This window comes from Alosa pseudoharengus, unplaced genomic scaffold, assembly GCF_046254945.1.
Source record: "Alosa pseudoharengus isolate Yale_2024_CS ecotype anadromous, Long Island Sound unplaced genomic scaffold, YU_APseudo_1.1 YU_APseudo_1.1_scf_3, whole genome shotgun sequence".
In the NCBI taxonomy this organism is placed as follows: domain Eukaryota; kingdom Metazoa; phylum Chordata; class Actinopteri; order Clupeiformes; family Clupeidae; genus Alosa; species Alosa pseudoharengus.
In genome coordinates this window covers 30,457,262-30,470,131 of record NW_027468718.1, presented here as the reverse complement: position 1 = coordinate 30,470,131, position 12,870 = coordinate 30,457,262, and the positions used below count along the sequence as shown (strand labels likewise).

The following is a 12,870-nucleotide window of genomic DNA, read 5'->3' as shown; positions in this document are numbered from 1 at the left end:
CATGTAGATTGTCATTCTGTAAGACAAACTCACCTCTTGATTCACTGACAAATCATTTAACTGTGTTATAAATGATTGTCTTTGGATTTTTCATAAAACATTCAAGTAAAATTCTCAAATAAAGAATTTATTCATTTATAATAACAAAATGTCTGGTTAAATGGGTACAAATGCATAGTTTCGGGTATTGTTCTACATTCAACACAGCATATCACTGTCAAAACATTTCACACTCATCTCAACATTATTTTTGTCACACTTTGCTTTCCTCTACCTCATTATCTCTAGAGTACATTCTGGTCCCTGCAGCAAGAGAGCAGAGTATAGCAACACAATAACACCACAACCAAAGTGAAACTGCTGTCAGTTTCAGTGCTGTCAGCATTATTGAAGTCAGTCCTTACAATTTCTCCCCAATGCACAAAGAAGAGATTTGTACCCAGCACACGTGGATCACCACACACATCAAAAAAGAATGTGTCTAATGTTATATAATGTACTTTAATATAAACTAGTGTAATGCCAGTGCCATTACATGCAGTTCCAAGTTCAATGTCCATGTCCTGTCAATGTAAAATTCCATCACTATTCTAGTACTTTACTGGTAATTCTAGTACATCATTGGTAATTCTAGTACCTAACTGTTAATAGGCCACATCTCAGAGAGACAGGAGAAATACAGAATCAACAATCATACGTTTTTTCACAATAACAATAGCACCTTTTATACACAGAATGCAGCTCAAAGTGCTTTACATTTAGATCATTTAACACAATAAAAGATAAAAAAATTATAATATTAGTATTAACAATTAGTTAAAATGTGTTAAAATTATTAGATTATTCAAATTATTCAAATATTTTTTTTGTAAAAATATCTGGGACAAACTATCAGTAAAACTACAGGTTCCTACACATTTTAAAAAATTCCATACTTTTTCCCTACTCAATGTTTGAGACTGTGTGGTAGATTTTACTGACTACACTTTACAAAATGTGTCCCATTCACTTTTTCATGTTTAATTGGCTATGTGCTTATAGCTTAACTTACCCTACCATGACTTGGCGTTTGCTATTTCTGTTATTTGGATCCAATGAGTGAGACCAAAATAAGTGTTCAAAATAAAACTTTAGGCTACTGTGTTCTCCTGATAACGTGAGTGGAATGGATTTCATGTGGACGCGGACATAAAAAGACGCGGAGTGGCTAAATGATACAGTGCACGTTTTCCGGTGAAAATGTTCCGCCTTTTAAAATCAGGAGTAGCCTAATCTGAATCACAGTTAAAACCATCAATTAGACAACAGAATCAGTAGGGTAGCAGTTTTGTTTCATTGTACAAGGCCTACTGTATAGCAGGCTCGGATGAAGCTGGGAAGGATTAAACACACGGTTTCAACACTGCGGTAATCAACCGTGATAATTATAATATTTCAAAAGAAAACGGTAATTGTTATCGTCAACATTTTTATCGCGGTTTACCATTATACCGGTAATCGTTACATACCTACACACAATACTCCAACACTCCACCAAAAAGCAGGTGTTTGGAGTATTTTGTAAATGTATAAAAAATATAAGACTGAAATATTCCATTTACATAAGTATTCAGACCCTTTGTTATGACGCTTGCAATTGAGCTCTGGTGCCTCCTACTTCTATCAATGGTCCTTGAGATGCTTCTACAACTTGATTGGAGTCCACCTGTGCCTGAATGAATTCACTGGGATTTATTAGGAGATTTATATCTTATATATATAAGTGACATCCAGAGTTCCTTTGAGAGGATGAGAGAAGCGTAAAGAAGGACAAACATCAGTGCAGCTCAGTGCCTGGTTTCTTCCACACACACCGTTGGGAATTGTGGCCAAATAGTTAAGTTTAGTTTCATCAGACCAGATGATTTTACTTCTCATGGTCTGAGAGTTGTTCAGGTGCTTTTTTGGTAACCCTCGGCAAAAAATGGCTTCCATCTGTTCTCTCTACCATAAAGGCCTGATTGGTGGAGTGCTGCACTGATGTTTGTCCTTCTTTACGCTTCTCTCATCCTCTTAAAGGAACTCTGGATTTCATTCATAGTGACCATTGGGTCCTTGGTTACCTGTCTGACCAAGGCCATCTGTCTCGGATTACTCAGTTTGGCTGATTGGCCAGATCTAGGAAGACTGTTGGTTGTTCCAAACTTTTCTATTTAAGAATGATGGAGGCTACCGTGCTTTTGGCCACTTATAATGCTGCAGAAATGTTCTTGTATTCTTCACCAGATCTGTGTCTTCACACAACCCTGTCTCGCAGGTCTACGGACAATTCTATCAACCCTTGTGGCTTGATTTTAACTCTCACATGCATCATCAACTGTGAGACCATATATAAAGGGATGTGTGCCTCTCAGATGCGGCTCGTTCACTTGGGCAGGAGGGGCAGAGCCCTACTAAAGATTTATCCACTAAAAAAAGTAGATCCACAAAATATTTTTTTTAAATAAAATGTTGTTTGTTTATTATTGTAATCAGTGGCAAAGTACTCAATCATGTTACATTTTTGTATGATTTGCAAAGAAATTTCGAAAAGATCTCGTAGATCATATCCGTAATTGTTGTAGGCCTACTGTAACGTTACATTTAATTTCTGGTAGGGCAGTGACGTCACTGCCCTGAAGAAATTGAACAGCGCCTGCTGTTTGTCTATGTAAATCTGTCGACCAATAATGGAACTGCAGCTAGCGCGGTTAGTAGAAGGTCGGGTGGGCAGATCATGCCACTGCCCACCCTATACGACGTCAGAACTTACTGTAATATGCCTACTGTAGGCCTACTGTAGTATGCCTACTGTATTAGTCCGCACAAAGTTTGTGAGGTCAGACCTAGGACCTGATCAGCCCGACATTAACATTGTATACCAACAAACAAAGGACAAGAGTCGGTCATTTAATCGGACATTTTCACGTTCGTAGTAGGCCTATGTCTGATGATAAGCTCTGGTTGTCCTGGTTTTCCATGCCTGCTTTTCCGATCTTCTGGCTGGGGATGTTTGGAGTAGGCTTTAGTGTAGGTGTGTGTGACATGAAACATTTTCCAGAGAAGGCAAAACACATGAGGCTAGCATCTGAGTTGTGCAAATTAGTCATGCTGGGGAAAGCTATTGCAGCACAACTCGATGAGGGCTACAGTGTAAGTGCGAAATCGTGTTCAAATGTACTTCCATTCAAAATTAGTTACTGGATTGCATGTTTCATGTAATGCAGGATCATATCATAACTGATTTGATCAAAACTGATCTGATCTGTGCAAGCAGAGGAGACTACAGACGTGTCCACCCACTGCCAATTAGTTATAGTGTTTAGCTAGGCCTACATCTGCGAACACTGTGCAAGAACGATTTTTCTGTTTTAAATCCATTGATAGACGAATGCATAATCGATCTCAACTGTGCTTTTGTGGCAGCTTGGTATATTTTGTTCACCTGAGACACAGATAAAGTAAGGCTTATTGCACAGCTGATTGGGGGCAGCCGTGGCCTACTGGTTAGCGCTTCGGACTTGTAACCGGAGGGTTGCCGGTTCGAACCCCGACCAGTAGGCACGGCTGAAATGCCCTTGAGCAAGGCACCTAATCCTCACTGCTCCCCGAGCGCCGCTGTTGTTGCAGGCAGCTCACTGCGTCGGGATTAGTGTGTGTTCACTGCTGAGTGTGTTTCACTAATTCACGGATTGGGATGATAGATAGATAGATAGATAGATAGATACTTTATTGATCCTCAAGGGGAAATTCAAGGGTCTCAGTAGCATACAGACATAACACACAACATGCACTTACAGCATGAGTCAGGTTGCTAGGTTACGGGGACGCTGGCGAGACACGCCGCTCCGTCTGGCATCATGTTTTTGTTTGTTTTTATGTAATGTTTTTAATTTTATGTAATGTCATGTTTATTTTTTGTATTGGTTTGTCTAGTTAAATGTTTTCCCTATTTATTTACGCTATTTTTGATAGTTTTCGTGTTATTCTTAGTCCTTTTTACTCCTAAGTCAGCTGATGTCGTTGACATTTTGGGAGCTTGCTATGGCTAGCTTTTGCCCTAGCTGGGCATCGGACATCCTTCCATCTATCCGTGAGCGGTGCAGCACTTCACTGTCTGGTCGAGGGGATCTCGCGGTGCAGCACTTCACTGTCTGGTCGAGGGGATCTCTCGGGACAGCTGGACCTAGGCTACTCTGCGAAAGATCTGCCGTGGCCGCCGAGCTGTTGCTGACCTGCTAGCTGCCATGCCAACTGCAGACTAACTGGGCCTCTGACATCCTTCCATCCATCCGTGAACAGTGCACTTCACTGTCTGGTCGAGTGGATCTCTCGGGACAGCCGGACCTAGGCTCTACTCTGCGAAAGATCTACCGTGCCCGCCGAGCTGTTGCTGACCTGCGAGCTACCTTGTCAACTGCAAACTAACGTTAACGGTGAAGAGCTGCATTCTCACGGAGCAACAAAGTCGCTGTTAAGTCCACCGAATTGCGGATCTACACGATCGCTCAGTACTTTGGACTGTGCTTCCATCATCTCCAGACTGCAGTCTAGCAGGCCTAGCTTCTAACGTTAACGTTATCTCCAGACTGCCAGTGAATTCACCGGGTTGGTCAGTTGCTAAAGAACTTTGTTGGCATTGCATCGGTTGTAAAGACACAGCTCTGTGCGCAGTTTTCAGGGATCATCATTGCCCTTGGACATTTTCAGCTGGTTTGGAAATTGGACTAATTTTAACATCACTTTTTCCCCTTTTAAAATATATTTTCTTTTTTTATTTGTTTATTTGTTTTGTTGTCTGTCTTGTATGTCTTGGTGTCACGGGTACACTGGCGACTATGCCGCTCCGTCCGGCATTTTTGTTGTATTTGTTATTTTTTAAATGTATTTGTCTTGTCTTGATGTCATGGGTACGCTGGCGACTACGCCGCTCCATCCGGCATCTTTTGTCTTGTTGTAATGTGTCTTGTTTGTGGAGCGCTTTGGATTGCACTATGTGCATGTTAAATGCGCTTTATAAATAAATCTAACTTGACTTGACAGCAGAAATGGTATAGATAAGTATACGTATAAACATATAACTAAACTCCACTGTACAATAAAGACAGTAGAAGATAAGACAGATAAGAAAACTAACAAAACTAAATACTAAATACACTATATAAGTTAAATTAAGAAAGTCCAATGTGCTTGAGGGTGATCAAGCATAAGACGCTTGTAGTGACAGGGCCGGGACTGATGAGGTGCTAAAGGGAGTGAGTGTCATGGTGAAGGTGCAAACAGTAGTCCAACCATAGTCCAACAGTGCAACAGTGCAAGAGTAAGGTCTAGAGACCAGCATAAATAATATAGACAATAGGAGAGTAAAGTATAATGTAGACAAGGTAAAATAAAAAACTATTTCAGTGCAAGAACAGGTTGAGGTAATAGGGTTATAGCCATTCATTCATTCAGTATTGTATCAGAAGCCTGACCGCAGCCATTGATCATGTGTGCTAATAAAGCATGAAGAACAGTGTAGCAGTAAAACAGTAGTGAAAACATTAGGCTGTGTACAATAGTAAAACAGTAGTAAAACAGTAGTAAGCAGTAGTGGGCAGTCAGTACTCAAAAAACATGGACATGGAGAGGGTGGAGAGGCAGACAGACTAAGCAGAGAAGTCTATCTCTCCTCTTCCCTTCAGTGAGGCATTGAACAGTTCAATGGCCCTAGGAACAAATGACTTCCTCAGCCTTTCAGTTGTGCATGGCAGTGAGCGAAGTCTCCAGCTGATCATATAGTCTCTGGATAAATGCAGAGACTAAATTTCCCTCACGGGATCAAAAGAGTATATATACTTATACTTAGACATTTGATGGGGCTAGTGTCATGAGAGGGGCATCTGGTGGAGTGCGTAAGAAAGTGCAAGACGTGTACCCTAATTGCTATTGCACATCAATTGAACCTGGTGATGGAAAAGGCTGCGTCAGCAACATCCTCAGTGCGTGTCTTCTTCTCGGATCTTTATGGTTTCTCTGCTTTTTTCACAAGATCCCGAGTTTTTATTCCAGACCTGTTCTACAAGATCATGCCCCGTGTAGATGTGCTCTATGCACAGTTGCAGAAAAGAGAAATTGATGCAGTGGAGGCACACAGGGTTACAGACAAGTTTGTAGCCACTGGCCATTTGTCTGCCGCCATCCTATTTGATAGTTCAAGCTTCCTCAAATTTTCCAAATCATTCCCCAAGGCTCGTAAAAAAACTGCCCTTTTACGTGTATGTGTCACTTAATATTAATTTCTTAATATTAATCTCCAACCAAGGTGGACACGCAAGCACTTATTCCATGGTCCATTTCGTTACTAATAATTTATTTTATGAGTAGGCCTACATGACAATAAACAACTTGAACTTGACTATGAGAGCTGAGTGGTTAAGGCGGCGTGAAGCCTACACTTGGAGCTCCAGTGGAATTTTGATTTCGCAACGAATTCTCGGTTAATTTGTTTCCCTCGAGTTTTTTTCCCCAAAGTAGTTCTCTACTGATCTGAGCTAATAAGCTGATTACCGGTACCTACCTTGTAGCTTTTATTTGTCTCGAATCTCAAAATTTTAAACTTCACTTCGTATGTAAGGGATAATGGACGACACGGTGGTCTGTTCACAGAAGTTAATGCACGGTCGAGGTTGTAAAACGGCCCCAACGCAAAGCGGAGCGGAGCGTAGTGCATTAATTTCTGTGAACAGACCACCGTGGAGTCCATTATCCCGCTTATTCCACTGTTGCCACTTGCGTTGTGTTCATTTCCTGTTACAATTTAAACGTTTTAATTGCTAAAACTGTCTTGTTTGTAGAACTAATTTTTTCCGACACGTGAATAACTTCGCTTAACAGAATACTCATAAGAGTGAATTTCTAATGGGTGAGTTACAGGTTTTTGCCATTTGCGTGACAGTGTTTCGATGTTGTAAATCCTTTTGTTATAAGAGGCAATACAAAATATCCCACATTGACCAACTATTAATTCAGACATTGCTTTAATGTTTTTTGAAACGCTGTTGCATATCGGGTAAATTTGTTGACGTCTAAGTGACATGTCGGCTTTGTCACCGAACATGACTAGCCTATAAACCAACATTCGATATATAGAATTGTTTGAGGGGCTGACGTTAGCGTGACATTTTTCACCATTGAAATTCCACCTCCCACGCTGCCAACTAATACCAACGTTAGGCCAACATGTGCTTGCTATCTGGGTAGCTGCCCATTCCCCCTGACCCCCAACGGCGCCCCTGCAGCCCAGGCTCTGAAAATTGCTGATTGTACCTTTAACATGTAGTAGGTATGTCAGTGCATTTGCCCTAATTATTGGGAATGGTAGTAAATAATTTGTCTCAATTAGCCCCTTTCCACCAACAGAGAACCGGCTCCATTCCCGTTCACAAACCACCATTTGCACTGTCCGGAACATTTCCACCAAACAAAAAAAAGGTTCAGAGCTGGAACTAAAAAATTGTTGGTTTTTTCCTGCAAACCGGAGTGGGCGAGACATTCTACTATTCAGAGAGAAGCAAGCTAAAAGCGTGAGTTTTCTCTACCGATCAACCGTTGCCATGAGTAGACTATTCAACTAGCATTTCACAGACATTATCAGCTAATACCTAAGTATTAGATGTACCTAAGTTCTACCGTTCTATCAGTATATAAGTATAAGTATAAATACTCTTTTGATCCCGTGAGGGAAATTTGGTCTCTGCATTTATCCCAATCCGTGAATTAGTGAAACACACTCAGCACACAGTGAACACACAGTGAGGTGAAGCAACACACTAATCCCGGCGCAGTGAGCTGCCTGCAACAACAGTGGCGCTCGAGCAGTGAGGGGTTAGGTGCCTTGCTCAAGGGCACTTCAGCCGTGCCAACTAGTCGGGGTTTGAACCGGCAACCCTCCGGTTACAAGTCCGACGCGCTAACCAGTAGGCCACGGCTGCCCATTCCACCGTTTTTACAGAACCACTATGCATGCAACCCCCACTATGCATGCAACCCCCTCTGTTGATGACACATCCTTGGTTCCGTTCAAAACTGGTGGAAATGTGGGCTGGTTCACAGATAGCGCCAAGTTTCACAAACTCTGAACGGAACCAGTTCAAGACTCAAGAAAGAAGTTAATTTTGTATTAGCAAGCTAGTTAAACTACTTTGGCTAATCAAGCAACTACACCACAGTCAAACACTTCCTGGGTATTTTCAAAGGCCTTAAGTTTAAAATACTGCCAATTGTAGTCACAAAATGCTTTATGTGAAACTAAAAAAAACTTATCAGGTAATAAAACTTATCAGGTAATGCTTTTGCCATTCTGGGATGAATCCAGCCCTGATATGTAGTGACCTCACTCTACCTGCGCTAGATTTCCTCACCAGCAAAACAGTGGCGACTGCTGGTCTTTCAAAGAGGGGAAGCTCATTTTCGGCCTACATCATAAAAATTGTCCATTTATTTATAAGTAAATTCTGCCCTACGTTCTTTTTCAAGAAAATGCTCTGTGACCCTGTCGTACCATTGTGTTACGGGTGTAGGACTTGAGCCACTTACAGAAGAAGCTCCTTTCTACACCTGGAGATGTAGCTCCAATTGTTGCACTGTCCAACTCCATGTCTTTAAGGAACACCAAGTAATCACACAGCTTTCCCCTATTACCCTGCAAGTCCTGATCTAAATACAGGACTTGAAATTCAGACCCCAGTCTCCCTGAATCAAAGTCATGGCCATAATGTTTCATGACACTTTGGAAGGACAATGCAACTGCAACTGCAACATGCAACTTAATCTTGCACATGCACTTACATATTCATTGCTCTTTTCATTGCGTTTTATATGCCCTGTCAAAGTTAGACAGACCTCCAAACCCCACCTTTGACCAAATAACACATCCGTGAGATGGTTTCATCAAGAAGCATGGCCAGCAGTACATTTTCTTTGTCACAGCACTACTTGTCACGTGACAACTTTGTCACACTAGAATAGCTGAAAGAACCTGTTGCACTAAATCAATCTTAGGTGTTGATCTGCCCTGCTGTTTAATTCTAAGTTTCTCCTTGTAAGGAAGACTTTCAAATGGCTTCGCCAAAATCAGGTCGAGAATATCAGCATTGTCTGCTGGCTAGTTTACCCCTACGACACTAGCCTAGCCTACTGTATGAATGAATAAATGAATGCTCTGATGAAGACATTTTGAAGTTTTTTGGTTAGACGTACACCCTTTAACTCATTGAATGCCAAGCTGCTTTCGGGAGCTTTGTCCTGAGTGCCAGCAATCTAGACCATTGTTGATGATTTTTGTACAGCCACAGCATATTCTGTGTTATAGCTATGAACACGTAGAATAGCTCGATTAAAAGGTGAGACTTTAAGCTCTCGGTGGGTGCAAACCGTGTATTTCTACACGCCTCTGTTCCTGAGAAATCCCAAGCTAAACAGTGGCTAGTTTTCATCAAAATCGCTGTTTTTTTTTCTAGAAATAGAGATATAACGTCTTTCATGAAATATGAAGTGTTGCCTGTTACTTACTTCTGTAAACATTCCGGGAAGTGATCAGCGAGACCTGGCGAGACTGCCACTTAGTGATAGACCCACGAAAATGGCCTGGTTTTGACCTGACGTGCATGCGTCACTGATTCGACCCAAAGCGGCAACCGAGGTATGATAAAATGTCCAGATAAAATGTCCAGATTGTGCGTTTTCATGAGTTTCACGATCGTCATATATTTCATTTCCATTCATAACAGAGTTCCCAAAATCACATATAAGGTGTATTAGAGTGTCTAGTTTCTTAATTAAAAAAAAAGCTAAAAACGTAATATTACGTTTTTGGCACTCAACGCATTACGTTTTTGGCACTCAATGAGTTAATGAAGTTTAACAAGTCAAGCCAACTCTCTAAAGACGTGAAGTATCCTCTTGATACCAAAGAGCACCTGCTTTTGAGACACACATCAGTGACAAAGCACTTCTAACCGCCAACCTTTTTTTGGTATTTGAGGATTTATACAATCTTAGTATGTAAAAACTTCATAAAAGGGCAGCAATCAGATCCACTGTTAGACTTAAACTCAGATTATAAGTCTATTTGAAGCCCAAAGCCAAAACAAGGCAACGATAAGCAATGGGTATTGGCCATATTTGCAATTTCATCTAGTTTCTGTAAATTACATTAAATTTCAAATGGAAAAGTGATTTCAAACCATTTTTATATTCAGAAAGCAGTCTGTAAAAAATAGATTATAACACAATGAAAGTGGATGGCCTGTACAGTTCACAGTCTTCGAGGAAACTTCCCATTATCTTACTGTTACTGCATTATCAGATACCAATCAATCAAAATCAATAATAATAATAATAATAATAATAATAATAATAATAATAATAATACACATCAGTTGTAAGTGATTGCTGTACATGCCCCATTGTCTTGAAAATACATGATGCCACTGGTGAAAATACATATCACTAGTGAATGTTAAATGGAAAAAGGTCACAGCTATGCATGCCTCCCCCCTGCCGATGCCACAACACTCCCCCACCCAGCCAACCCCCACTGGGACCACACAGGAAGAATCTGGCACTGCCCCAGGTGCATACAATTGTGAATAATAACCACTTACAGTGCGATTTAACAAACATTAAAGGCCACTATATAGCTTTGCTGAGTATGGAGTTTACACAATGGGTGTGTAGATCATGAAGCTATCAAGATCAGTATAAAAGACGCCGTGATAATGAGTTGATATAGTACTACCATTGCTCTTGTGGAAGGCAACCATCATCATCATGGGCAGGGTAGGTCAAAGAAAATAATTTTCACTGTTTCATTGCACTACTAATATCAATGGACTTGTCTCTTTGCTTCACCAAAGTTATTTTTTACAATATTGACAGCATGAGTTCTGCTGTAAAGATGTTATCTTTTACATTCAGATCATCTTCTACGAGGACAAGAACTTCCAGGGTCGCTCCTATGAGACCAGCAGTGACTGTGCTGAGCTGACCTCCTACCTCAGCCGCTGCAACTCCTGCAGGGTGGAGAGTGGCTGCTTCATGGTGTATGAGCGCCCCAACTACATGGGCCACCAGATGCTGGCTAGGAGAGGAGACTATCCTGACAACCAGAGACTGATGGGCATGAGCATGAGCGACTGCATCAGATCCTGCCGCATGATCCCCATGGTACGTTGTTTGTTCCTCGTTATGTAAAACAGTCCCACCATTATTTATACAGTTCCATAAACACCGACAACCCAACAGCCTCTTCTACCTAATCCCCACCATGAACGAGTCATTTTGCCACTAAATGATTATTTTAGTTTTGAGAAACAGTGCAATTTTAACTCCTTCCCTCATGACCTGACTTTGTTTTCCTCCTACAACAGCACAGAGGAAGCTTCCGCATGAGAATTTTCGAGAGGGAGAACTTTGGTGGACAAATGCACGAGCTGATGGATGACTGTGACTCCATCCAGGAGCGTTTCCGCATGTCTGACTGCCAGTCCTGCAATGTGATGGATGGCCACTGGCTGATGCACGAGCAGCCCAACTACAGGGGCAGGATGATGTATGTGAGGCCTGGAGAGTACAGGAGCTTCAGGGACATGGGAATGGGCCCTATGAGGATTGGGTCTATTAAACGTATCATGGAGTCCTGTTAAAGTTATTTGCCATCATGTGACACTACCTGTACCTCAACAAAGCTGAATTAAACAAACTGTTTTGTCAAACAACACACTTTCATTGTTTTAATTTGAAATTAAGGAGCATTATGTTATTGCTGCCGAAAAGGTTAAGGGAAATGGGACACATTTTACTGTATATTTTCCTGTACTATATATGAAATATTACATCAGTTCAGTCAAAGTGTGCAAAATAGTGTATAACAATTGTATGATACAGTCTATGATGAGCAAAATGATTTTAAGCTTAATATTATTACTGTTTTATGTTTTAAATTTATGTTTTATGTTTTTACAGTCATAAGCTTGTGAAAAGATGTTTAACATATGTGTAACAAAGTTTTGTAACTTTGGAAAATAATTTGTGCATGTGCAAAGATATTTCGCACCTGTAGAAATGTTTTGTACATGAAACGTTTTGTACGTGTGAAAAAAATTTGTACCTGTAGAAATAATTTGTGTGAGTCTCATATTCGTGTGAGTCTCCTGCTTGATGCTGCGCGGCGCTTTCCTATGCAAAATGTAAGTTATGTCCATAACTATGGATCTATGAGACCGACCGATGACAGTCACCATGGTCTACTTATTGAATGATGCCATCCTTCTACTTATTCTCGAGACTATTATATCAACAATATCATGTGACCAACCTGGAGGCTGTCCTGCAGCAATATAATGCATCCAAGGACATGCCTCTTCCTCTTGCCTGGAACGCCTAAGCTCGTTCCGAACAACAAGAGATGGTGACGGTCATCGGTCGGTCTCATAGATCCATAGTTATGGACATAACTTACGATCTATTTCGACCTCCCTCTGACCGTCACCGCGCATTGGATGAGTAGTACCAAAACTGTAGCCAGGACAGAAGATTACCACCAGTCAGGTCGGCAACCAACATAACAGTGGAGCCGATAGAGGCGGATGTCACATTTACTCTATAAAGTCTGGCAGGGATCCATGGAGTACTTCACGATGCCACTGCACATATGTCACCAAGAGAAACCCCTTTCAATGGTGCCCATGAGATGGCCATACTATGTGTGAAATGAGCCACCAAGACCGCAAGGGATTGGGAGACACTGCCCAGAGAAGGCCTGAAAAATTGTCTTCACCAATTCGTAGGTCAAAAAGTGTGTAGCCAACA

At 41.2% G+C, this 12,870-nt stretch overlaps 1 protein-coding gene across 4 annotated transcripts; it reads left to right on the top strand.

Annotated features, from left to right (window-relative positions):
- The first annotated feature begins 5,634 nt into the window (after window positions 1-5,634).
- On the top strand, window positions 5,635-11,705 carry LOC143100623 (gamma-crystallin M3-like). 4 transcript variants are annotated; one of them, XM_076264001.1, is made up of 3 exons: window positions 5,635-5,649; window positions 10,978-11,226; window positions 11,430-11,705. In XM_076264001.1, exons 1-3 carry the CDS (start codon window positions 5,635-5,637, stop codon window positions 11,703-11,705), a joined length of 540 nt encoding a protein of 179 aa, XP_076120116.1. The 4 variants fall into 4 exon arrangements, with proteins under 4 accessions (XP_076120116.1, XP_076120115.1, XP_076120117.1 ...); XM_076264000.1 differs by lacking the exon at window positions 5,635-5,649 and adding an exon at window positions 5,765-5,779; XM_076264002.1 differs by lacking the exon at window positions 5,635-5,649 and adding an exon at window positions 10,831-10,839.
- Window positions 11,706-12,870: the final 1,165 nt, after the last annotated feature.

Excerpts from the sequence above, each read along its gene's own strand:
- LOC143100623 (XM_076264001.1), top strand. Across the intron at positions 11,227-11,429 it reads CCTGCCGCATGATCCCCATG|CACAGAGGAAGCTTCCGCAT; the intron begins GTACGTTGTTTG and ends CTCCTACAACAG.